The sequence below is a fragment of the Pristis pectinata genome, chromosome 2, assembly GCF_009764475.1.
Source record: "Pristis pectinata isolate sPriPec2 chromosome 2, sPriPec2.1.pri, whole genome shotgun sequence".
Taxonomy (NCBI): domain Eukaryota; kingdom Metazoa; phylum Chordata; class Chondrichthyes; order Rhinopristiformes; family Pristidae; genus Pristis; species Pristis pectinata.
This window is the reverse complement of record NC_067406.1, coordinates 103,851,324-103,879,246: the sequence shown is the minus strand read 5'-3', so window position 1 is coordinate 103,879,246 and position 27,923 is coordinate 103,851,324. Positions and strand designations below refer to the sequence as shown.

The following is a 27,923-nucleotide window of genomic DNA, read 5'->3' as shown; positions in this document are numbered from 1 at the left end:
CCAGTCCCAGTAACATCCTTGTGAATCTTTTCTGTACCTCCTCTAGCTTGATCGCATCCTTCCTAGAGTATGGCATCCAGAACTGCACACAATATTCCCAGTGCAGCCTGAGCAACGTCCTATACAGCTGTAACATGACATTCCAAATTTTATACTGAATGTCCCGTCCAGTGAAGGCAAGCATGCCAGATGCCTTCTTCTCACCTTTGTGTCGCCACTTTCAGAGAACTTCCATGCCTGGGTCTCCCTGTTATACAACACTCCACATGGCCCTGTACTGTACTACAGATAGTTCTGGGGTACAGTACTGGTGGGCAACAAAGAAGTGGCAGGTGAACCAGTATCGGAACAACAACTGGAAGTGAAAGGGCTGTGAGGAGACAGTGGAACAGCAAGGACCAAGGCAGTTGTGTATTTGAACGAGACTAAATATATGAGAATTTGGTAAAGTACAATCAAAGTAAAGCCTGTTTCCTGCGAGTGGCCCTTGGAATTGGTTTGTATTATAAATCCAGCCATTGCCAGAAAATTGACATGCACTACTGGAAAAGATTCATTGCCACAGCAAATACTTTGAACAATCACTGAAATATTGAATTAACTTTCATGGTTAGCAACATATGGGTTCATACGGTCAGTCCACATCTTTATTTATCTGTAGGAGTGTGCTGTATTGTGAATGTAGCCATCGAGAGATTAGATTAGCTCAATAAAAGCTTTTTTAACATCCCTAGCCTCATGAGATAACTAGGGTCAACCCATAATGCTAGATAGATACAGATCCACACACACTAAAAGATCTAAAAATACACATTTGAAACTGTGATAAATTAATTTCCTTAATTCTCTTTTATTTCATATATTTTTATTTGGATGTATTTTATTGTACTTCTGTGGTTATTGCCTACAAGCCTCTATGCTGCATTCAGCCAACAGACTACTGTTACTAGGGAAAGGAAGAAGAAACCTATAATGTTTACTGCATTAAGATGAAAGATTTAATTGTGTATCCCATTTGGAGTTATTGTGCAAACAATGACGTGATTCTGAAAGGCTAATTTAATTGCTAAGTTGCATTGTGATAAATTGTCTGAACTATTGGCTTAAAATCTTGATCTCATTCAGGTTTCTGCTAGATAATAGATCATAATACCAAATTCTTAAAATTTATCATTCAAATTTGAGCAGATTATTACATCTGAGGAATTATTATCAATATTAGTTCACTTGTACCAAATTGAGTTTCAATATTTTAAATATAATTGTATAATATAATATATATTAATGATTTAGATGAAAATGTAGGTGGTTTGATTGGTAAGTTTGCAGATGACACAAAAATTGGTGAAGTTGTGGGTAGAGAGGACGGTTGTCAAAAGATTCAGCAAGATATAGATCAGTTGAAAACCTGGATAGAGAAATGGCAAATTGAGTTTTACATTTTGGAAGGTCAAAATGCAAGGAAAACGAATACAGAAAATGGCAGGACTGTTAGGAGTATTGCTGTAGAGGGGAATTTTGGGTTGCAAATCCATAGCTCCCTGAAACTGGCAGCACAAGTGGATAGGATGGTGAAGAAGGCATAAAGTGTGCTTGCCTTCATCAGTTGGATCACTGAGTATATAAGTTTGGAAGTTACATTGCAGGTATATAAAACTTTGGTTGGGTAATATTTGAAGTAATGTATGCAGTTCTGGGTTGCCACACTACAGGAAGGATGTGGAGGCTTTGAGGTGGTTGCAGAAGAAGTTCACCAGGATGTTGCCTGGATTGGGAGTATATTAGCTATGAAGAGAGGTAGGACAAACTTGGACTGTTTTCTCTGGAGCATTGGAGGCTGAGAGGCAACCCGATAGAAGTATATAAAATTATGAGAGGCATGGATAGGGTAGGTAGTCAGTCTTTCTTCACAGGGTGGAAATGTCAAATACTGGAGGGCATAGGTTTAAGGTGAGAGGGAAAAAATTTAAAAGGAGATTTGCGAGGCAAGTTGCTTTTATTTTAAACACAGAGAGCGGTAGGTGCCTGGAACACACTGCCAAGGGAGGTGGTAGATGCAGATACAATAGCAACGTTTAAGAGGCATTTAGACAGACACATGAACAGGCAGGGAGTAGAGGGATACGGTCTATTTACAGGCAGATAGGCGTTATGGCTGGTGTAGGCGTGGTGGGCTGAAGGGCCTGAATCTACGCTGTACTTTTCCATGTTCTATGAACTATAATTATTAATCAGAGAAAATTGCAACATTTGGCTCATCTATTGATACAATGTGTAAATACAAAACACTGTATTAACATATATCTCAAAATTGGATGCAAAAAAAAGATGCCTCACTTCAACAAAATCTAATCATCCATTACAAAGTACACTTTTTAATACATCTGAATCTCTGTCTATGCAGCAATGCCAATAGTTCAATAAAGTGAATGTCTGCTTGAAACCAATGCATTTTTTTTAAATATTAAGCCTCAACATTTGGAAAGGTAGATATTTCTAGTTATGCTTAGACATAAGAATTTTGTAAAATCAGTGAGTGATAGCAAAAATGCTTCACCTTATTGTGCAAAATAGAGATGGTGTCTACTTGGACTTCAAAACAGGCATTTCTAAATAATAATAAACAGAATCTATTAGAGTTTTCAGTTCATTATGCTATGAGTGGACAAGGTTCATTAAATCTGCTAACAGTGTGCTCCAGATGCAATGCTAAAACACTTGGCCCATCCAGGTGTAATTGTACTTCGGTATCAGTAATGACACATCTAAAAAAGTTGATTCAATGACTGATCAACTACTGCTAGATGAGAGTGGAGTTTGCACAGTCCCCTGCGGCCAAGTGAGTTCCCCCAGGGTGATCCGGTTTCCTCCCACATCCCTGGTTGGCATTTCAATTGGCTACTGTAAGTCACCCCTAGTACGTGACAAGTTGTAGAATCTGGGGGGGAAAGCAGATGGGAAAATGGGGAGAATAGGTTACAGGGAAACAGTGAGGGAATGGGATTGCTCTGTGAGCCAGCATACAGTAGGTGCAATGGGATGAAATACTCATCCCATGGGATACCTTTCACCTCAACAGATGTTTAATTTGTTTGTAAAATTAATAATGGGACCTTAAGTCCTTTTGCAAAAGGACCACAAATACAAAGAAATAAAAGGTAAGAGAGATACAGGAAAACACAAACATTATGTATATATTTCCTCTGCTATTCCCAATTTATCCTATTTTAATTTCACACTCCTCTGCATGGAAAAATCAGTTCTCATTGATTATTATTGCGTAAATGCATCTCCCAGGAACTTTCACTCCAGTGGCTCCATTGCGTGAATTTCTATGGGGAATCTGGATCATCTTTAATACTTGTTTAAAGACACGCCTGCAATTACACCTTGGGATATTGAGGTATGAAGCCTAAACAGGGTTCATTTAGAATTCCTTGCAATCTTTTTAGACAGGTCAACAGCCCCATCAAAAAAATTACAAAGGAGTTGAAGACAGATATGTTACTTATGTCCTAGCACAACAATGTATGTTGGAGAACCTGTTGAAGTTTACTGAGCAATTAGAAGGACACTTCCACAACACAACAATGCTTAATAAACCCAATGACAATAGTTGGTGTTTTGTGGTATTGAGTCCTGCTTCTCTCCCACCCTCTATAGTTATCCAAGACGGCCTGTTTTACATATCACCCAGTGACGAAATTGCCCCCTTGTCTCCCTTCTTTTCCCTCTATATGGTATTCTACTATTGCTCATTTGCAACACTCACCCTCTCCCTTCCTGGAAATCTCTTCATGTATTAATGTCTACTCTTTGTAGTGTGTTGTATAAATTTCTGTATGCCTCAAACAGTTTATTATTCATTGTGCTGTAAGCCTCACCCTTCCTTCTATAGTGAAGGGTTTTCATTTTGGATGCAAATAGGAAAATTCACTTGAAATTATGCTTGGTTACACATCAAGCTTCTGGCAAAATTGATCACATGCAATTTTTTTTTCTGAACTCGAACTACCGGGCAATTTGTAGGTCAGAACCATTTCTTTCCTGTTCATTAAAAAAATACATGATGTATTTTAGACTGTGTTGTCCATTAATAAAGGTTTATTAAAATGCTTGCTTTTAATAAACTATACAAGGGTATCCAGTCTTTCCAGTGTGAGTAGCTGGATTGAAAATCAGTGAAAATAATTAAGAACTATAATAGTTTCATTGGTCGTCAATAGTTAGCAGCATAATAAATTAAATATTTCTGATGAGGAAAAAAGTTTTATAAGCATGTGTCTGAGAAAATATGCAATTTGGAAAACCTTCAGCCTGTACATACAGCAGAATCTAGCAACTTCAACTTGAAGTATGGCCAATTTTGTGGGAAGGGCCTCGCTTTGGCAGTGATCATGGCAGTGTGCCAAAGATCATAGAAAACACAAATGTAAATGATTTTGTACATAACTCATGTTTAATATTCCCTACGCCAATGCATCTTGATTACTGCTGATATTAGTGGCAGAAACAAGAACAACATCAGGTCCCATTGTCCCTTCACTTTCTTTTGTCTTGTTTTGAACAGAAATCTGGACCCAGACTCCAACCTTGAGAACACTACAGGAATAACCATGGGCAAGAAATTCTGTTCTAAAATATTTTTGTTCACTACACAAAGGAATTTAATCTGAGACCCAATTATTAATACCATCAGGTACTCTACATGCTTTGAAAATTTGTTTCAGGTCCTTCATGCATGTGGTAGACATAATGCTTTGAGCCCACTGTGCATGTGTAGAAATGTCAAATGGAAAGCAAAGCAATTTTTGACATCCACTGTGCAAAATTAATTTCCAATCCTTCAGTGTCCCCAACCAGCCCCAAGTCCAGAACTGAATCTCCTTAGCACCCATTACTCAAGCCATTTCTGTGACCTACCTGGTCTCCCCCATTATCACAATGTGTTTTGTGTTTGAAAATGTGAGAGGGAAAGTTATGGTGAGTGATATTTCTGTGCAAGGTGGCAGGCAGTCATTCATAAATTTGATTTGCAATGTTTATTCAATGGTGGCTTTTTGACTTTTGCCTTGTGACCCAGTTCACTGTGTAACAGTTGGGAAGCTAACCCATGGCCATTGGGGAATTCGGATTATTTAACTGGATAATCAATAAACTTAAGGTGTTCAGGGACAGGCTAGCTGGAAAGGAGTTGCCTAGGGTGCCTTCTTCTTGCTCAGTCACTATTTCTTGTATAGTGGCATGGACATTGCCCTAGTGATGTCAAAGTTGCATAGTTTACAGAGGAGCACCATGGATCTTGAGACCCGATCCACTGAAGGTACTGCAGGCCTCCCCCAACAGTTACAATACTTAAAAAAAAGAACATTTTACTTCCCAATTTGTTGCCTATCAAAATTCCTCCATCTAAGCACCTACCTCACCACTAAGCCCACTGAATGCCTGCGGGGCACATTTCTTTGAAGCCAGCAGTGAGCACCTTCTCTTTGCCATGGATCTGAAAATCTCGGACAAGGTGTCCCTAAGCTTGTATTAATATTTACCAAGAATTTATTATATAGAAAAGTTCAGAATAGCTACCATTGGTTAAAGATGTTTACATTTCAGTTGTGCTTGACTTGAGAAGTATTCCCACATCCATCAGTTTCTTTTTTCCTAGGGGTCTCTTAGGACTGAGGATGGCTCAATTACGTTCTGGTTCTGTGGGCCTGAGATGCCTAATATGAGAGCTGCAAAATTTGCGATAGGTGAGCAGGAGATGCTGGGTACGGCCATTGGGTGGGTGATTTTGAACAAAAGACTCTCAGTGCCATCCCAACTTTGAGTGGTCATGGGCCAATCGTCAATGCATTATTTCCAAGGAGATTTTGGGAACATCCTTGAATATTTCCCTTTTCTCCATATGGTTATCTCTTCCCGTGATGGTCATACAGCATGGAAACAGGCCCTTCGGCCCAACTGGTCCATGCCAACCAAGACACCCATCTAAACTGGTCCCATTTGCCTGTATTTGGCCCATATCCCTCTAAACCTTTCTTATTCATGTACGTGTCCTTTGCATGTTGTTAATGTACCTGCATCAATGACTTCCTCTGGCATACATGGACCACCCTTTGGGTGAAAAAGTTGCCTTTCAGGTTCCTATTAAATCTCTCCCCTCAATCCTATGCCCGCTAGTTCTTGATTCCCCAACCCTGGGAAAAATATTGTGTGCATTCACCCTATCTATACCCATCATGATTTTATATACCTCCATAAGATCACCCTTCATTCTCCTACTCTCTAATGAATAAAGCTCAACTTCTCTCCATAACTCAGTCCCTCGTGTCCCACCAACTTCCTCGTAAATCTTCTCTACATTCTTTCCAGCTTAATAGCAACTTCCCTATAGCAGGGTGACTAAAACTGAACACAATATTCCAAATGTGGCCTCACCAACATCTTGTACAACTGCAACGTAACATCCCTCCTCAATACCCTGACTGATAAAGGCCAGCATGCCAAAAGCCTTCCTCACCACCCTCTCTGTGAAGCCACTTTCAGGGAACCACATACTTGTACTCCTAGGTCCATCTGTTCTGCAACATTCCCCAGGGCCCTACCTTTCACTGTGAAAGTCTTACCCTCATTTGTCTTCCCAAAATTTTAACACCTCACACTTATGTGAATTAAACTCCATTTGCCTTTCTTCAGCCCACTTAACCAACTGATCAAGATCCCTCTGTAAATCCCGATAACTATCTTCACTGTCTACGACACCACCTATTTTAGTGTCATCTGCAAATTTACTAACCATGCCTTGTACATTCTCATCCAAATCATAGATATAGATAACAAATGGCAATGGGCCTAGCACCAACCCCTAGGACACACAACTAGTCATGGGCCTGCAGTCTGAGAAACAACCTTCCACTATCGTCCTCTGCTTCCTATTCTATTGTTGGAATAGAGGTTGGAATAGAGAGTCTCTTTCAGAGGCACATGAAGAACGTTGCCTGCCCAATGGAGCCAACTGAGTGTAATTGGGACCACACTGCTGGGGATGTTGGCCCAATAGTGTTGGTTTGCTTATCCTGACAGTGGATCTGGAGGATTTTGTGGAAACAGCATTCGCGGCCTCTCTCTCCTATGCTTTGAGGTGTCTGCTGTACGTTATTCCTATGTCAGAGATTCTTAGGAGGCAAGAATCCCTGCTGCCCAATAATTCATGGGTTTTGCACCTGGTCTTCGTCTTCAAGCAGCCTTTTCCTCAGTGAGCTAGCTGGTACACTGGATTTGTGACTGAAATTCATCACTGCCAAGTTTTTGAACTTCAGCAAGGTATCGTCTGCTCCTGAGGACTTGTTGTTTTACCACATTTTCAGATAAAAGTCACCTTAAAAAGGCCACAGCTTAGTAAAAGATTGACGAAGGAATGTTAGCCTACAGTGCCATCTGCTGTTCTAATACAGTTGTTCCTATATAGTTGATTGCAGGGGCCCTTAATCAACTTTAACACCAACAGGTTAATTACTTGTCCTCAGGGAAACATGCCAAATATAAAACCTAGCAAATAAAATGTTACCATAAAACATTTTACTCCACTGTTACCCTATATACTGTGATTCCATTAATGTCACAAGTGCTTTATACTGATGAAAGAGAGGAGCTTAGTTCAAGAAGATAAGGGAGTTCCTGTAACAAAAGATAGTTTTCTCCATTTCTCTTCTTGGAGATCACCAAACCAGAATAAGCAGACCAAGACATTTCCAACAGTTATCAATGATCCTTGGTTGTATCTACAGATATCAGGTTGGAAAACAGCAAAGCTGATAGCACTCATTGTTGGACATCAGAGAGAAACTTCTTCATTCTCATAAGCAGGGATAAACAGGGCCATCTGGGAATTACTGGCAGCAGCACCCTTCAACAACAGTATCTGAATCACTGCTAAATGGAATGAAGGTTTGGGAACATCCAATCAAGTACCTTAAAGTGCATAGTGTTAATTTCTAACTTCCTGCCATTAAAATTTATCTTTTACATGTATAGAGTTTGTGCTTTCAGATTTGAATTAGTATTTGAAATGTTCATGTAATTCTATTTTTACTGTTGCTTTCCTTTTTCTTTGTCTTGATTTTTATTAATAAAAACATGAGCTAGTTTTATTTGTGTCTGTACATGACTTGCTTATTAATTATTAAGTGTTCAAACTTAGCATTGCTCTTCAACCGATTCTCATTTTGAATGTTAAAGAGACACACCATTTCTTATCCAGATCACACAGGTTTCTGACGCTCTGTAGTGGGCACTGTTTTTCTAATTTACAATAAGTTGTCCCAACAATTTACAATTTACTAATTTACAATAAGTAAAAGGTCCCATTTTAATGTGTGCAGGTAAGAGCAGCCCATGCTAAAATGCAGCCCCATTACTATCCACATTAATATTGTTGATAGAGGGGTCTTATGCATGTAATCGCAACTGTGTTTGCAACTATTTTTTCCCACCACCACCCAATCCAGACTGAGGTAAAAAATTAATACCTCTCCCATCGTAATCAGCAAACAGGAGGAGGAGGATTCCAAGACATCCCAATTTCTGAGGATGGCACAGTCCAGCAAGAGTGCCATGAGGATGATCCATCTTGGCTTCCTCCTGAGATCCCCACCATCAGAGAAGCCAGTCTTCAGCCAATTCATTCACTTTATGTAATATCAAGAAATGGCTGAGAGTACTGGTACATGAAAGGCTGTGAATCCAGACATCAACCTGGCTGTAGTACCTGTACTCCAGAATGAGCCACTCTAGCTAAGTTCTTCCAGTACCGGTACACAAGCACTTATCTGAAAATGCGGAGATTTGCCTAGGTACTTCACCTTTTGACAAATCCAATCCAACTAATTAACAACCTATCAGTCTAATGTCAATAATTAGAAAAGTGATGGAATGTGCTATTAAGTGGCATTTAATTTCCAAAAAAACTGTTCACTGATGCCAATTTGGATTTCACCAGACCCCATCACAACTGCTGTCCAATTTGGGGCCAGCAATGAGGTGGGAATGACTGACTTTGACATCAGGGCACCCACTTTACCAAGTGTGGCAAACAGGTCAATGCACATCAAGAAGAAAACATTCTAATAGTTGGAGTTATACCTCACAAAAAGATGGCTATAGTTGTTGGGAGTCAATCATCCCAGGAGTTCCTCAAGGCAGTTTCCATTGCCCAACCATCTTTAGTAGCTTGATCAATAACCCTCTTTCCACCTCAAGGCCAGAATTGGGGATTTATGCTAATAACAGCAAAACTCAGCAGATGAAGCAGCCCTTGTGTCTGCATGCTGCAAAAAACTCACAATATAAGCTGATACGTGGTAGATTCAGACTACAAGAGTGCCAGGCAATGTTCATTTTCAACAAGAGAGTCTAGCTTTTCTGGACTTCCAATGGCAGTACTATCATTTTGTTCCCCACCTTTAACATGCTGATATGTAAAGAGAAACTCAACTGCACCAGCCATATATGAGAGTAAGTCAGAGGCTGGGTATCCTATGGTGAGTGACTCACCTCCTGACACTCAAAGGCCTTTCCACCATCTACAAGGTCTATCAGGAATTTCATGGACGTTCTCTACATGCTTAAAAGAGTCCAGCTCCAACAACTCTCAAGGTGCTTGACACCCTCCAGGCAAAGCAGCTCAATTGATGAGTACCCCATCCATCACCCTAACCATCCATTCACCAGTGCACAGTGACTGCAGTGTGTATCATCCACAAAATGCACTGTGGTTACACTGCTCCAGCAACTCTTCCCAAAGCCAAGATCTCTAACATCACCAGGCACAAGAGTAAAAGCACTATGAACACCACCATGCCCACGTTCCTTTCCAAGTTCACACACCACCCTGATGCAGAAATAAATTGTATCCTTTAACCATCACTGGATACAAATCCTTAAACTCTCTTCCCAACAGCACCAAAGGAGTAACTTCATCAAAAGGACGGTAGCAGTTCAAGAAGATGGCTCAACATAATGCCCAAATCCCAAATAAGACATTCTAACAGACTCTCTGTGGAAATGAATTCCATTGCAAGTCTTCATTTTACAATAATCAGAGAGATAAACAGATCTATGCATGTAATCAGAATTGGCAGGCACATTATCCAATCAGAAGTATTCTTACTGTGGAATAGTCATCATGCCAATGGATCAAATCTGCTCATTCAGCAGTTCACACTTGATTAATAAGTCTCATTTCGGAAAAGAATTCTTTCAGGACTCAACAGGGTGGAAACAGGAAGGATACTTCCCCCAGCTGAGGTATCTAGAGCCAGTGGTCACAGTGTCAGAATAACAGGTAGGCCATTTTGGACTGACATGAGGAGAAATTCCTTCCTTCAGAGAGTGTGAATCTATGGAATTACCTAAACAAGAGGGCTCAATCACCAAGTTCATTCAAAACGGAAATCATGAGATTTCTGGATACAAAGGAATCATATGGAGATGGTGCAGGAAAGTAGATCTGAGGTAGTGATTAGCAATGATCTTGATGAATGGAGTAGCAGGCTCGAAGGACCAGAGAGCCTTCTCCTGGTCCTAATTCTTATGCTCTTAAAGCAAAGAATAACTATTAGGAGACAAGGTTATTTAGGCTTTTGACCCCAGTACAAATCCAAGAAATTTAAGAACAATGCATATATAACAAAGCATTGCAAACACAGAAACTCACAGTAAATTACTGGCATTGCTAAACAAAACCTTCACAGCTTAGGCCATTCTGCAGAAGGCTTGCAGTACACAGCAGGACTGTTCTCAAGACTGGCCAAGCTCGGCTGTGTGTGGCACTACCTGGTAATCATGGGTGCTCAGACTTTGCCAGAGCAGTTAGGAGGAAAGTATTCAGCAGTTAGAAGGAAAGAGTTCCCATCTGGACTTCCTTCTGTTACTGCCCATCATAATGTCCATGACCACATTGATAAATTAAAAGCCAATTACAAATGAACATTCCAAATAATCTCTCTATATCCAAAAGACAAACAACCATCAAATTATCACCTTGCACATTCTCTCATTCATGTTTTCCTCTTTCATAAGCCTGTCCGAGTGTTCCTGGGGGAAGTCAGCTGACTTTAAGAGGAGAAATTTGAGTTGATCTTTGAAGATGATCGTGAAGAGCTTCTTAGCTAAGGGCCCAGCTCAGACTGCGATCTCCCACCATAAGCAGAGGTAGACCGGATTTACAAGTCTAAGCAGCAGTGGTGAGATTACAAATAGTGGTCGTCCTGCCCAGCTTGGGTTTTGGCAGGGCCACTCAGTTCCAGGCCTCATGGACCAAAGCTGAACTCCAGAGCTGAGATGAGAGTGACCACTTTTGACATCAGTATGGCATCACAGACCCCAGAAAACCTGAGGTCAATGGCGAAACAAAGTCAATAAAAGAGAAAACACTTTGCACAAGGGAAGATGGTGTGATGGAGGTCATTCATACTAGTTCCAGGACTTTACTAGGAGTCCCTCAGGGCACAGCTCAAATCCAACTGTCTTCAGCTACTTCAGATACAATCCCTTCCATCATAAGGTCAGAATTGGAGGTGCCTGCTGACAATCATAATGTCCCACACTATTCACACTCTTTTGAAAATGAAACAGTCCATGCCAGCAGGATTTAGATAATATTCAGGCATGGGCTGCTAAGTGGCAGTTAATACTTGTGCCACAGAAGTGCCAGGTAATGACCACTTCCAACAAGAAAGAGCCTAACCACATCTCCTTGACATTCACCAGCATTACCACTGCCAAGTCCCCCACCATCAATATCCCAGTGGGTCATCATTGACCGAAGTGCAATTGCACCAACCACATACTGTGGCTACAAGGACAGCCAGAGCAATAAAGCTCATTTTGGAAAAACGTTCCTTGCATTTTTGACAATTTATTGTTGATTATATTTACAGATCATGCAAATAATCTGTGCAAGGTTATGATGGGCTGTAATCATTCTAAAAAAAACACTTTAAACTAAAATCATTCAAGGTCAATGGACTTTTGTTTATCACCTGTCAGGAGCTTTTATTATTACTATTATCTAGACCATTATGATTAAGCAATCAGTTATTATAATGATATAGCTGACATGAAGCTTTGAAGCTGGCACATCAAGTGCACCTACTTTTTTTTCCAACCGTCATGGAAATCTCTGGTTTGGCAAAACTACAACCTAGTCATTCATGTTAAATGGAATTTTTTGTAGAGTAGAAAAGCAAATATTTCCAAATTATCTCATATTTGTTGAACAATTATTAAAATAAGCAACAGACAATGCACTGACCACTTTGACATAAAAAGCATTTATTTTTGATCAATTTCTTTTGCTGTTTCCATGTATCATTAGTCATTAATGGACGCACCATCAGAATAAAATGGATGGATATTTCCAAACAAACCATCAAGATTGCAAAATGTGATCACATTGTCTCACTGCTCGGATGATACAAGTGCCAAGTTGGTCCCAATATAGGGGTCATTCTATGACCACACTTGTAACCTGAGCCACACAGGTCGCTCTTTTGGAAAGAGTAGCAATGCATGCAGTGCTCTCACACACGCAAGTTGGCAGAAAAGGCAGATCACAATCTCAGTCAGTCTGCATCACTGCTGAGACGCTGCTACTGTTGCTGCCAGAACGGACCTCAAAAGATGCAGCTAACTCCATGTGTACAGATACTCCTACATCTAACAGGAGGATTTGCACCATAGCCGCTACCTCTCACCAGTGCATTTAAAGATAAAACCAATTGCTAGAGGGTTTTTTTTGCTGATATATTTACAGGCTGTTGGTTAGATAAAACTAAGTGCTTCTAGAGCTTATAAGTCCATAGAGAGTTGAGTGGCATTTGGAAGGATTGTAAATGCTCATTTCAAGGTATCAGCACATCTGTCTTCTCCCAACCAAGGGTGCTTTGGCTGCCAATCTTCTGAGAGTGTAGCATGATAGGGAGAAAGGTGAAAGAGCATGCAGAGCAGAGAAACCTGCTGGAAGAGGAGATGGACGTCAGCAGGAGGCTCTTTTTCAACAAGGCTCTTCAGAGATCAATCCTGCTATGCCCACTTCAGTGAAGAGCATCAGGAAGCAGATCCTATCCACAGCAAGGGCAGATACACACAAATGGGTGTTAGGGTCAGTATATCATTCAGATCTGACTCACCTGTGTCAGGGCATTTGGTGAGACTGAAGCCTGATAAATACCAAGGACCCAATGATCTATGTATTAAAGTTTGAAAGAGGTAGCTATAGAGATAGTGGATGCTCTAGTTATCAACTTTCAAATTTCTGAAAGGGTCCCTACATACTGGAGGGTAGCAAATGTGATCCCACTATTTAAGAAAGGGGGGAAAGAGGAAATAGGAACTATTTATCTGTTGGCCTAGCATCAGTAGGTGGGGCAATGCTGAAATGTATAATAAAGAATGTAGTAACACCAAGAAAAGAATAATATGATTTAGCAAATTCAGCATGGACTTATAAGAAGAAAATCGTGCTTGACTAATTTATTTGTGGATGTAACCATTAACAATGGATAAGAGGGAACCAATGGATATGGTGTACTTGGATTTTCAGAAGAGTGTCCACAAAGTCCCACATTGGCTCATCAACAAGGCTACAGCACAAAGAAAAATGGTTAATGTACTGGCATGGATTGAGAATTGGTTAAAAGACAGAAAGCAAAACATGGGAAAAAATAAGTCTTTCTCAGGATTGAAGGCTCTTACTAGTGGGATACTGCAGGGATCAGTGCTTGAGCCACAGCTATTCACAATCTATATCTATAATTTAGCTGAAGGGACCAAATGCGATATTTGGCATATGATACTAAATTAGGCAGGATTTTGAAATGTGAACAGGCTGGTAAAGAGGGTTCATTATGACACAGACATGCTGAGTGACTGGATATAAGCAGTTAGAATGTAGCATTCTAACAGCAGTTAGAATGTAGAAAAAAATTGTGCACAAAACAGAAATGCAGAGTATGTTTTAAATGTGGCAGACTGGGAAATGTTGATGTTCAAAGGGACCTTTGTGACGTTATACACAGCTCATCAATATCCAAATGTTGGTGTAACAAGCAGTTAGCAGAGCAATTTGTATATTGGCTTCAATTGCAAAACAATTGGAGCACCAGAGTACTCTTCCTTCTTAGTCAACCCCTTTGAATCAAGGGTGATTTGCTTCTACTCCAGTTATGAGAGTTGACTATTAATGTGTGAAGTTCAGAGTGTCCCACAAATGGAGCAGGAGGTGCCTAATGGACCAGGCAGGTTGGTAGTCTGAGTTGGTGTGCTCCTTCCACCATTTACACAGGGCTCCTTATGCTCTTGACGCATACGTGTGAGGTTCTCAATTCCATCCCAAATGCTCCTTCTCTAATTTGAATAATCATGGGCTGGGAATTGTGGAGAATCGATGGGGATGTTGCATTTCTTCAAGGAGGTATTGAACACATCCTTGAACCTTTTCTTCTGTTTGCCTGATAATTTCTTTCCATATTTAGGGCCTTGGTGACATGACAGCAAGGGTATAATGTGCTGTCTTGATCTCCTAACCTATTTACCATTGATGGGGTGCTGCAAAGATTGACTAGGCAGTTTCCTAGAATAGTGGGTTTTCTGTTTGAGGAGAGAACGAGTTGACATGAACTATAGAAAATGAGAGATGATGTCATTAGGACTTAGAAAATTCTTTCAGGACTCAACAGGGTGAAAACAGGAAGGATACTTAATTCCAGGACTTCACTGCAGGAGTCCCTCAGGGCACAGCTCAAATCCAACAGTCTTCATCTACTTCATCAAAGACAATCCCTTCCATCATAAGGTCAGAATTGGAGATGGTTTGCTAACAATCATATAATGTCCCACAATATTCACACTCCTTTTCAAATGAAATAGTCCATGCCAGCAGGATTTACTGCAGATAATATTCAGACATGGGCTGCTAAGTGGCAGTTAACACTTCTGCCACAGAAGTGCCAGGTAATGACCACTTCCAATAAGAGTCTAACCACATCCCCTTGACATTCAACAGCATTACCATTGCCAAGTCCCCCACCATTAATATCCTAGTGGGTCACCACTGGCTGAAGTGCAATTGCACCAACCACATCCTGTGCCCTCAAGAACAGCCAGGGACTGGGTATCCTGTGGCAAGCAACTCACATTCTGATGCCCCATAGCCTTCCCACCAGCTACAAAGCATAAATCAGCAGTATGATTGAATGCTTTCCACGTACCTGAATGAGTGAAGCTCCAACAATACTGATTGCCCACTTGTTTTGCACCCTGTCCACCATCTTAAAGACCCATTTCCTCCACCACTGTTGCAGTGGCTGCACTATATAGTATCTATAAAATGTAGTGCAGTTACTTACTTAGGCTACTCAGACAGCACCTCCCAAACACATGACCTGTTCCACCAAAGACAAGGCCAGCAGGCCCACTACGTGCAGGTTCCCCTCCAAGTCCACACATCACGCTATCAACATCTGCTTAAATATTTCCTCTTTGCTCTCAAATTGTTCATGAATCAGATTAAGTTCATAAATGAACCTCAAAGGTCTGATCTACTCAATGGAGTGGATCATCCTGGATCTGGCCTATAGCCCTAACTCAGAAGAAGCCCATGATAGATATCAAAAACCAACTGAGCTGACTCCTCACACCCAAGAATTGTCTCGCGAGACGGAACTGACCATGGGCTACAGCGAGGTCTCAGATAGTGAATCTTGAGGCCCTGCTACCATCAAAGGTCTTTAAACTGCCTAACACAGTTATGTTAAAGCTGTTTATAGAGATTTAACTTTTACTTCTCTGATTGTTAAATTTAATTAACACACCTTAAAATATTATAATTAAGCACCTATCTTTGTACTCAGGGTCAGTGATCCTTTTCAAATGAATGGGCTAACACTTCTTCCCCCAGCCATCCATGTCATAAAGTGGAACTACTCTGTGCAAAGTATGTCAGCAGTCTATCCATGGACTCAGTGACAAGTCCAGTGGCAGAACATGAGGTTAAATGAGCCAGCTTCTGACCATCACCTCACCTCTGACATCTGTGCTGCAAAGCACAGGGGTGGAAATCAGGCACACGCAAATAGTAGCTTACCAGTGGATCTCTGTGGGACAGCCAGCTGCAGGCAAATACAATCTGGCATATCAACATTGAATCTATCTGTGAACAATGGCAACTCGTTTAATTACAGCTATTTCAATTTCACTTATCATTTATATTGACTTCAAATTGTGTTGTTTCAGATGCTAAAATGTAGTTGCAGTATATTTAATATTCTGCAAATCATTGTTATTCATAAACAAAGTTTCTGTGAATCTTGGGAGTTTATTTGACAAATTTTAAAACGGTGGAAATAAAAGAACAAATAAGATGCTTTAAACTGTTTAAAATATAAATGATAATTTAATTTTATCATTTTACAGAATGCTGACATTTTTATTGACCCAACAGTGAAATTGTTTCTATAATTGTATTAAATCAAGAACTAGAGTTTCTTTCACAAAAGATGTCATTATTCTACAGTGCCATAGTTGTCAACCCATGACTACCTTCCTTTTTTTCCTGTGGATACTTGGATTCAGCCCCAAATTAAACAGTATCACTCTCTCAACAAGGTCTCCTCCTGAGAACTAATCATTGTATGCTATTAACATGGTTGAATTTGCTAACTGCCTGGAGTTTTACACTTCAGTTCTGCTTCTACCTCAGTGCTAACACAAAAGCAATTCACAAAAATAAATTCCCATATAAAAAAAATAAATCTAAAGCTCTGCAAATTAGTAGAAGAAAACAAAAGCTTAAAAATACTGTTAGCACATTCAGTGAAATATTGTTTAAAAATAAAACAAAATGTGGAATATTATGTATATATTCCAAGGTGTTTCAACACAAATGTATGTTTTTATCACATATTCATATCAACAGCATTTAAGGATTTATTAAGGTCAAATTTTCTCATGTGGAAAACAAATTGCAAGAACTTCTACAAGTACATTGAAAAGAAAGTGTGCAATGAAGGTAATCATGGATCCATCAGCGGCCAACACAGGAAAAACTGTGATAGGGTGTAATGTCATGACAGACATTAAACAAGTACTTTGTGTCTGTGGAGAAATAAAAAGCACTGCAGGCACAGCAGGGAGCTAAGGGATGAATAGGTATGAATAACATAAAAGAAAGAATTTCAGTCATGGACGAGGGAAGTCAATGTTTCTAATGGCCTTCACCCGAGGCTTTGAAAAGAAGTGACTGCACAGACGGTTGGGATATATCAAATTTCCTATTTGAAATTTGTGAGCATATTGTCTTCAGACATATTGGAAAGGTAATAGTTACATAAGAAACACTGACGTTTTGGTTAAACGGAGACAACTACAAAAGACAAAAAACCTTGATTTTTAAACTGCCAATGCATGCAAAAACCAGGCAAAGTAAGTAAAATAATGTCACTCTCCAGCAGACCTACTCCCATCCTGGCATGTCCACACCAACTCCCTCTCCACACCTATTTCTGCAACCATCCAAGCCCTGCAATCTCTCTCCCCACTCCCAGCATTCTGCAGACCCTCTGGCAACCTCCCAATTGCAAGAGTGGAGGTACACATGTCCGAGATATTCACTGCCCCTTGTACCATTCCTTTCAATAGAACCAGAGGTCTACCCTCAATGACATGCAATGCCACAGATATAGCCTGGATCTCACTCTTCAGAAGTTCCAAATCACTACCTCAAAACTATCCTGGTTTGCAATATAATTTCATCCAAAGTTTTTGAGTATTTTTCTTCCTTTCAGTTACTCAGGATCAAAAGCTACATAAATGTGTCTTCTTCTCTACGTTTTCCCTGGACATCATCCATCCTTTTCATCTCAAATCTGTTTATACTATTGTCTGACTTTCTGGTCTGAAATTCCAAAACACCAGCTGTCAGCAAAAGGCCTGTGCTCCTGTCTCAATGAATTTCAAGCTTAGGACTACTCAGAAATCTTCAGTTGCCTTTGCCACCACAACCAGTCCAGGACTCTCTTCCTTATCACCAGGAAGCAGACACTTTCACCCTTCTTCAGGACTCTGTTGGTCTATCATCTCATTCTAATCTCTCTCTCTCTCGATACTTGAAGCATTTTTGTTTTCTCAAGTCAAACCCTGAAGTTTGTTATTCAGCATGCTGACAAGGGTGGGCTGTTATCATTTGGTGAACGAAGCTCTATCTTGCAGATGCATCAACTCTGTCACCTTCTCCTACCTCTGCTGAGTCATAACCATATAACCAAATATCAAGTCATCAACGGGCAGACAGTGATGAGATCACTGATCTCATCTCCTCTAGGGATCTGCCCCTCACAACCTTTTGTTCACCAGAACTCCCTTCCCATTGTCTTCTACATGACCTTTCAATCAGTATGTGGACGTTCCAATTTAGAATTTCTGAAAGAATTGTGCAAGGGAAAATCTTTTTCAATATAATTTACATTGTATTAATATTCCACCCATATCAATTTATATGTAGTGTCAAACCAGTAGTACATGAAGTGTCAGCCTACACCTTAACAATAAAATGAAAACTTTTCCAGTGCCGCTGAGTTCCAATGTGTCAATCCTTACTTTTCTTTCTATTGGCAGAGATGGTAGCTGACTTCATTTCCTTCTTAGGAAAAAAATCTCCAGAGATCATAATAGAAAGCCAGAATAAGAACGAAATCACTATTTGGAGTCATGTATTTTTTTGCTGAATAACAGGAGCATTTTCACATTCACTTCAGTTCCAGCACTTAAACATATATAATATTGTACCACGAGATCAAACCTAATGGGAGGGCAGTTTCCCCCCATGAGGAATACGAGTCTGCTCCCAGGATGTAAGCTAAATAAAGTGGTGTGGAACAATATTTAAACTACTGGGATAAAACCAGAAAATGCTGGAAGTACTCAGCAAGTAAAGCAATATCTGTGAAAAGAGAAACAGAATTAATGTTTCAGATCATCTTCATCAAAACTGGAAAAGAAAGAAAACATGTGAGTTTTAATTTTCAGGGAGGTTGGGGGAAGGAAGGACAAGACAGAGAGAATATGAAATGAGACCTGCATTTTATAATATTTACATGTCCCTATAACCTTTATATCTCTCCCTCTCTTTCTCTTACACAATCCCGGTCCTATCCTATTAGGGATTACTTATTTTATATTGTGCAAATGGGATGGCGATTGACCTCTTGCCCCACTTTAATGACAACTGAACACAAGTTGAACGAGAGTTTCTTAACCAGGTTATACATGGTAGGTTTTTTTTTCTCTTTGACAGGTGGATGTCATTTTATAGCTGCAGTGGAACAACTTGAGGTGAGACTAGGCTGCAGTCTATGCTGTATTTCTTGTAACAAGATCTTGGCTAACTCACCAGTGCAATACCAAGAGATGCATATTTGGGCAAAAAAAAACTTAAGTCATGTCTGAATTCTCAGGTCTGAACAAAGGATACCACTGGAAGAAGAGCAGCAGACTTTGGTGTCCTGGACAGCATTTATCTATCACTCAACATTGACTGGTCATTGCTGTTCATGAGCCCACATTTCCAGTGTAACAAAAAATGATTAAATTGCCAAAGTACTTCACTGGCTATAAAGTGTTTTGAGACATTCGGTCGTCATGGAAAGCACTACATAAATGCAAATCTCACTTTGCTTTTATCCAGTATACTTTGCCATTTCTTGATAGCAGAGCAGCAAATCAACTAGCCTGAAAATTGGCATCTTAACAGCAGAGACTTCAGGAGGAGGCAGAGATGGATCATTTGCTTGGCACTTTTGGGTGATGGTGGCCTCAGCCTACATCTATGCACTTAGGAACGCTCGTGCATTTTTTCCCCTCCTTTCTCTAGGTTAAGTTGTCCACCACCACGATTGGCTGTGCCACGACTGCAGAGCTTTGAACCGTTCTGCAGGCTGTGGTATTGCTTTGACTCTATCTACAACATGCTGCTTCCTCAGTTCAGAATGCCTGTGGGCAAGTATTAGCTCATAAGGTTGGCACGTTGTCTCCAGGCATGCCTCCTGCCGGTCCTGCCTTGTTCTTCTACAGGCGTCATTGAACCAAGTTTGGTCAGGTGACGATGGATTAAAGTACCACAAAACATTCACGGCTTTCGGGTTTTCTCGACTGGGCAAATACACCTACATCAGGTCGTTCGGAGGAAGACAGTGTTTTCACGAAACTCCCGTAAGAATATATTGAGGCTTTGTCATCTAATGGAGCATTTTCCCCTCACCTGAAATTATTTCCCTTTCTCTATTTAAATAACGGTCTGACATTCCGGCGGCAGAATCGGACCATTAGTAATTTGGCCAACTAAGTAAAACAGTAGCCAAGCACTGCTTTGAGTTGCACTGCACTCGTGGCATCTTTCAGGTCCTCCTCCCCAAGCAATTAATGCATTTCAAATCCTTGGGCGCGTAAAGCGAGGCGCGATGACCCTGCAACGCTGCTTTCTGGAGCTCAAACGGTTGAGGGAGACGGGAGCAAGAGACTATTTATCTCGAGCAACATAGCGCAAAGTTCGGTGCAATTCATCACAAGATCTACCCGGAGAGCAGAGAATGCGGGAAGATTTTGCCCTAATATCACTGCATAAACAGAGGAGGGGGAGACGGGGTCCATAAAATAGACAATTTACAAGAATCACCTGATGGATGAAATGTGAAGCCAAGAAGCCTCTTCCAAAATACATATTTCTTTGCAAAAGCATTAATAGAGCAAAAGAGAATGGAACTCACTTGATAATGCCGTTTTCCAAGTAGGTGGTTTTGTAGAAGCCGACCAGCGAGCCCAGGAGGCTGCTCTGGAAGTGCAGGGTGAGCAGATAGGACTGTCCAGCGGCAGTGGCGGACAGCACCTTCTCGGCTTCCAGCACCAAGTACTGGTGGGCTTTGTACTCGAAGCAGCGGCGCAGGGCGAGCGAGCGGGCGGGCGCCGAGCCCTCCTGCAGCTGCAGGGTGGGCTGCGAGGTCAGGTTGCCCCCCTTGGTGTGCAGCCAAAGGTACTTGGTGGGCCGGTGGGTGTGGATTTGGACCACCACTACACCGGTGTAGGAGCCTTCGTCCATGTTGGGTGTGAGCTGCAGCTGGTAGTGCTCCGGGTTGATGTAGTCGGGCAGCCGAAAGTTGCTCCACGGTCCGTTCGAGTCCGTGTCGGGGGGGCAATAGCTGGGGGCTGGCGGCTGGCTAGCGGTGGGCGGCTTGGTGCCGGCCGGGCTGACGGTGGGGGGCTTGGTGCCCTCGTCGCACACCTCAGTGCGGCCTTTCAGCCCCACTCCCAGCCCCACGGCCAGGCCCACGGCAATCAGCAGCCCGCACAGGACGATGGCGATGTACTTGCATCTGAAGCATCCTTCCTTCCGCGGCCCCTCGTCGCAGTCCATGCTCTGCATTTGCTCGCTGCCTTCACGACGGCAAAATATGTTTTATCAACCACCCCTCGCACCGAACTTATGTCGAGCGGGAAGGAAAGTTTAGCCACCTGAAGGAATGATGTCCTGGCTCCTACTGCCTGGCCCGGGACGTCCCACTCGGGTTAAATATGAAACGACAGCGCGTTAATTACTGAGAAGCTCAGCGGCCAGTCAACACCCAGCAACGGCTCAGGCTCGGCTCCAGGGATGTAAAGTGCAAGCTGTGTGTTGAACTGTTCCCACTCACTCTTCACCTTGAATCGTCAGGGCGCTCACTGCGATTTCTTATAACCATTTTAGTCTTGTCTCACAATAAATGCAAATTCTTTCTCTGGTGCAAAACAAACGTTAATTTAAAAAAAGGTTGTGGTTTTATTTTTGCTCTCGTATGCCGGAACATAGCGGCGTTTCTCACCTGCCCTGTGTTCGATCATGTTTGCACAAAGCAATCTGCGCTTTTCGATGGAATAGAGTTCATTGCTTGGTTCTCCTGCTAAGTCTGGCATCCACGCCACAGAACAACATACTCTACACTGAGACGAAACATATTTAACATATCTCATTTCCAATGATTCTGTTGTTCAGCACTTCTCGTGTCGCTCCACCTGCTGTGCATTCTTCCATCTAGGACTCCATCAACAGTATTGTTTTATTTGTGGGACGCGGGATCGGCAGTCAAAAACGCACCCAGGGCTTTGATTACCAAGTGCTGAAATCTGCATATAAGGCTTAAAATGCGCCGTAATGTCCAATAACCTACTGCATTTCTAATATTAATGAAAGCTGTTACGTTGGTGGTTTTCCAGTACATTGTGGCTTGAACCTCTCTCTGTTTTTGTCTGGCTTCTTTCCAGATCATGTCATTAGTTTTGGTGACTTATTTTTTCATTCTCTCAATTTCCTTAGAACTAATCCCTTTTTCTCTGCATTCATCTCTAAACCCTGCTTTTAAGCCCGTCCTCCAACTTATTTTGAGGAACCAATGCAAAATAATACTTGTATATATTTTATTCATTATTCCCACTTTCCCTTTATACTTCCCACTTCCCACCATCCTGCAGTAAAACCAGAAAATGTTGGAAACACCCAGCAGGTCAGGCAACGTCTGTGGAATGAGAAACAGTTCATGTTTCAGGTCTGGAACCCTTCATCAGCACTCTCTCTGCTGATGCTGACTGGCCTGCTGAGTGTTACAGCATTTTCTGTTTTCATTTCAGTTTTCCAGCATCCTCAGTTTTTTGATTCTCCTTTATCCCATTGTCCAATCTTATGAAGTGTTTTACTGTTTTATAACTGTATCTGCTAAATACTTTCTATGTTCTCCTTCAGCCCTTTTGGCCTGTTTTCACAAGAACCACGCCTGCTACATACCTTGTGGTCTCTTTAGGTATTCCATCTTTACTGGTATTGGTATTGGTTTATTATTGTCACTTGTACCGAGGTACAGTGAAAAGCTTGTCTTACAAACCGTGCAGTTACATTGAGTCAGTACAGAGTGCATTGATGTAGTACAGGTAAAAACAATAACAGTACAGAGTAAAGTGTCACAGCGACAGAGAAAGTGCAGTGCAATAAGGTGCAAGGTCACAACAAGGTAGATCGTGAGGTCATAGTCCATCTCGTTGTATAAGGGTACTGTTCAATAGTCTTATCACAATGGGGTAGAAGCTGTCTTTAAGTCTGGTGGTACGTGCCTTCAGGCTCCTGGATCTTCTACCCAATGGAAGAGGAGAGAAGAGAGAATGTCCCGGGTGGGTGGGGTCTTTGATTATGCTGGCTGCTTCACCAAGACAATGAGTTTCAGTTTATTTGTAATCATGCCAAAGATTCTTTGGTGCAGTACTGTTTCATTTCATTTATTTTATTCGATTGATCCTTTGAAGATTTTTTTCTGCTGACCTGTGATCTTGTTTATTTTTTTCTACTTTTTGAACTTTTTGCAAGCAAGTACCCATACTTTAGACTCTTCATTATTCCTTTGTTTTAACACTTGAATTAATCGTGTTATGGTCACAGTTTTTCATTTGTTTTTCACTTTGTATTACTTATTTACTGGAACTAATTCTAACTGCTTCTTTCCTAGTTAGTCCAGAGATACAGTACATTCCTCTAAGAAACAGCCTATGTACGATCTGAGGAGCATTCCCCATCCTGAACATGTACATTACCACAAGATAGTTGAAATCACTTCATATGACTGTGAGAACAGTGGAATGATCACATGAAGTGATTCAACTAACCCGAGGTAATGCACATGATCAGGATGGGGAATGCTTTCTTCGATGGCATGCAGAGTTGCTTGATAGATGAGTATTTCTCTGGGCCAGAAAGTAAAGAAGAACTTTATGTATCAGTTCCAGTAAATAACTTTATGCAGATCTCCATACTGTCTCATCTGTAGGTAGTCTGTAATGTACATCAAGGATCGTATCCTTTTACTAAATGCTATTCTTATGAATTTTGCCTTTGCACAACTCTGAGCAGGTATTTGTTGAAATTATTTGTTATTATTGCCACCCACACACTTTTTTCTGTTTATCACCTGAAAATATTCTAACCAGTCATTTGTTATTCTCAGCCCTGTTCATGTGCTAGCCTTAGTTTTGTTAGAGCAGCAATACTAAGTGTGCAGTTGCATTGACTATATGGCACAGAAGCAGACTATTCAGCCCAGTTCCCTTTGCGGGTATTTGTACCGTATATCATTTTCAACCATTATATCTGCATCATCTCTGCCTTTCAACATATCTTTTTATTCCTTTTTCTCTTGTATATGCCTGGTTTCCTATTGAAAACGTCTATGCGATTTGCCTTAACTGCTTTCTGTGATAGGGAGTGCCACATTCAAATCACTCTGAACAAAGACTTTTAATTTATTTCCATGTATTAGTAACTATCTTGTGTTTGTTACCTTTTGGTTTGGATTTTTCCATAAATGGATGCAGCCTTTCTATATTTATTTTGTCCAACAAATTCATTGTTTTCGAGGTTTCCACCAGAACTTCTCTAATTCTCTTTTCTAAATAAAATCCAACTGTTTAACTTGTATTGATTGTTGCACAGTATAATAATCTGCTCTCTGACTGTTTAGAAATCCCGATGTTTTGGGATCTCTGGCTCACCAGGTGATAGCTACCACATTCCCCATCCACTGGCCGGGGCCCCTGTTTCCATTATTCCCAGCCACTTGGCAGAGCCACCTTTCCTCTGCTCCCATCCACTCACCAGGGCTCTGATTCCTGTGCTCCCCATCCACTTACCGGGGCCCCAGTTTGCCTTATCCATTTAAACTCAACTGGTTTTGACAGCCACTCTCTTTTGAAACTTACCTGGTTTTGTTCCCCAAGCTTCTCTAAAACTTACCAGGTTCATGGAAATGTTACTGTGCAACATCTATGAAAAAGATAAATAAAACTGTGTTGGAACATTAATAAAACAATACCCAGTAGTCTGGGAAATTGCAATTGCAAAGTTTTACCATACATGCAATGTGATGTGGCATTGTAACTCTTGAATTAAGTAATGAATTTTTTGTAAGTTTATGTACATACCAGTTACACTCTTTAGAATGTTAACTGATGTTTTTCCTTGATGAAAAACACTATGGTTCAGGAGGAGCTCAGCAGGCCAGGCAGCATCCATGGAGAAAAGCAGGCGGTCAACGTTTTGGGTCAGGATCCTTCCTTAGGGACCGAAGATCAGAAAGGGGAAGCCCAATGTATAGGAGGGAAAAGCAGAGCAGTGGACAAAAGAGGGGGAGGTGGGTGGGCACAAGGTGGTGATGGTTGATGCAGGTAAGAGATAGTGATAGACAGGTGCAGGGGAGGAGGGGAGAGCAGATCCACGAGGGGATTGGTAAAAGGTGAGAGAGAAAAATTAGGCAAGGAAAGGGAAGAAGAGAAGAAGAATGGTGGGGGGGGGGGGGGGGGGGTGGGGATTACCTAAAGCGGGAGAATTCAATGTTCATGCCGTTAGGCTGCAAGGTTCCAAGACAGAAAATGAGGTGCTGTTCCTCCAGTTTGAGCTTGGAATTCTCCTGGAGGAGGCCAAGGACTGTCATATCAGTGATAGTGTGGGAGGGGGAGTTGAAGTGACTGGCAACAGGAAGATGTAGGTCGCAGTTACGGACAGAGCGCAGGTGTTCTGCAAAATGGTCTTAGCTTTTACCCATCCCCTGGTGGATCTGCTCACCCCTCCTCCCCCGCACCTACCTATCACTAGGACTGGGAATTTTACAAGAGCCAGCAGCAAGATACTAAGAGATTAATAATGAGGGAGAAAATTGATTATGAGAGAAAACTGGCTAGTAACATTAAAACAAATTGTAAGGGTTTCTGTAAATATATAAACAAGGAAGAAGGTAGCAAAAAGACTGGGGAATTAAGACTAGGGAATTAATAACAGGAAACAAGGAAATGGCAGATACATTAAATCAATGTGAAGATATCTGATGGACTAGTTTCAAACAGTATGGAAGAACTGGTGACAATCATTTCCATGGGGGATGAGCTTAAACTAATGGGACTAAAGGCAGGCAAGTTGCCAGGTCCAAAGTAATAAAAGAAAGCAACCGCAGAGATGTGGGGCATTTGGTTGAAGTTTTCCAAAACTCACTGAGTTAAGGAATGGTATCAGCTGAATGAAAATCACATACGTAACTCTATTGTCCAAGAAGGAAGGAAAACAAAAATCAGGTAACCATAAGCCTGTTAGTTTAACACCTATTGTTGGCAGAATGCTGGAGTGTACAATCAAGGAAGGAATACCTAGTCATTTAGAGGAGTTTAATATAATCAAACTAAGTTAACATGGTTTTATGAAAGGTAAATTCTGTTTGTCAAACTTGCAGAGTTCTTTGAGGATGTAACAAGCAGAGCTGATAGAGGGGAACCTGTAATTGTAGTGAATTTGGATTTTCAGAAGGCATTCCACATAAAAAGCTGGTACACAAGATTAGAGCTTGTGGTATGAGGGAACTTTGTTCGCATGGATGGAGGATTGGTTATCACATGGAAAACAAAGAGTTGGAATAAATGGATATTTTTCAGGCTGGAAGGATGCAACAGATGAGTGGCCCATTTGTCAATTCTTGACCCTTATTTATATTAACGAGTTGGAGGAGGAGACAGAGTATAAGGTGTCCAAGTTTGCTGATGACACAAAACTAGGTGAGAAGGCAAGTTGAGATGAGGATGTTTGGATAGGTTGAGGGAATGAGTGAAAACTTGATACATGGAGTTTAATGTGGGATAGTGTGAGGTCATGCATCTTAATAAGAGGAATCTAAAGGTAGACTATTATCTGAAAGGAAAAAAAATGTAGATGAGTGATATACAGAGGGATCTAGGCATTTTTGTGCACAAATGTAAAAAAAAATGTTAGTAGGCAGATGCAATAAGAGGAAGACAAGTGGCACATTGGCCTTTATTGCAAGAGGGTTAGAGTTTTGAAACAGGGAAGTATTGTCACAATTGTACAGGATACGGGTGAAGATTCATCTGGAGTACTGTGCAGTTTTGGTCCCCTTATCTAAGAAACAGTATATTGGCATTGGAGACAGTCCAAAAAAGATTCACTAGTCTAATTCCTGGGATGAGAATGTTGTCCAGTGGTTAAAGAAATTAGATCTATATTCTTTTGTGTTTAGAAGACTAAAGGGTGATCTTTTTGAAACATTTAAGATCCTGAAGGTGCAAGACAGAGTAGACGTTGAGATGTTTCAACTAGTGAGAGAATCTTATACAAGAGGACAATAGTTACAAGATAAAAGGTGGTCATTTAAAAGTGAAGTGCATAGGAACTTCTTTTTCCAGAGGGTGGTGAATCTCTGGAATTCTCTACCCCAGAAGGTTGTGGAAGCTAGATCACTGGAGGTACTTAAAGTGGAAGTAGATAGATTTTCAGAAAGATCAAGGAATTTAGATCCATGGGGAACTGACTGCAGAAGAGGAGATGAGGCCTGTGCAGATCGACTATGGTCATATTGAACAGTGGGGTAGGCTTGGGGGTACGAGTGGCCAACTCCAGCTCCTGTTTTCTGATGTGCTTATGAAGAGAATTCAGTTTAAAATAACAAATTAAAGGGAAAGGAACTTTGTTTTAAAAAATTAGACCTTCTTGGAGGTAGGTTCAAAGACTGATCTGGAAATCTTGTTTGAGGCCACAGAGAAGACTCATATCTGGAATGAGGAAGCAGAATAAGTAGCTCCATCAAGTGTGAGAAGCACAAGGTGGTAAAGTATCGGAAAATGTATCTGAAGAATTGAAATAACCAACATTTGCACTGGCCCATCTAAGTTTATTGAGGAATAAGGTTATGAGACATAGCATTGCTTTAGGAAAGAATTGAAGATTTTGTGCTTTAACTTGAGAGGTAAACATCAGTCTTGGCTTATGACTCTTGCCCCAAAATCAGAAGAATATGGATTCA

At 41.0% G+C, this 27,923-nt stretch overlaps 1 protein-coding gene across 1 annotated transcript in view; it reads right to left on the bottom strand.

Moving 5' to 3' along the window:
* Positions 1–21,524, bottom strand: part of enpep (glutamyl aminopeptidase) — a 70,687-nt gene extending 49,163 nt beyond the window's left edge. Inside the window, 1 exon segment of the mRNA XM_052038174.1 lies at positions 20,820–21,524. Within this exon segment, the coding sequence (XP_051894134.1) occupies positions 20,820–21,472 (653 nt within the window). The 5' untranslated portion in view covers positions 21,473–21,524.
* Positions 21,525–27,923: the final 6,399 nt, after the last annotated feature.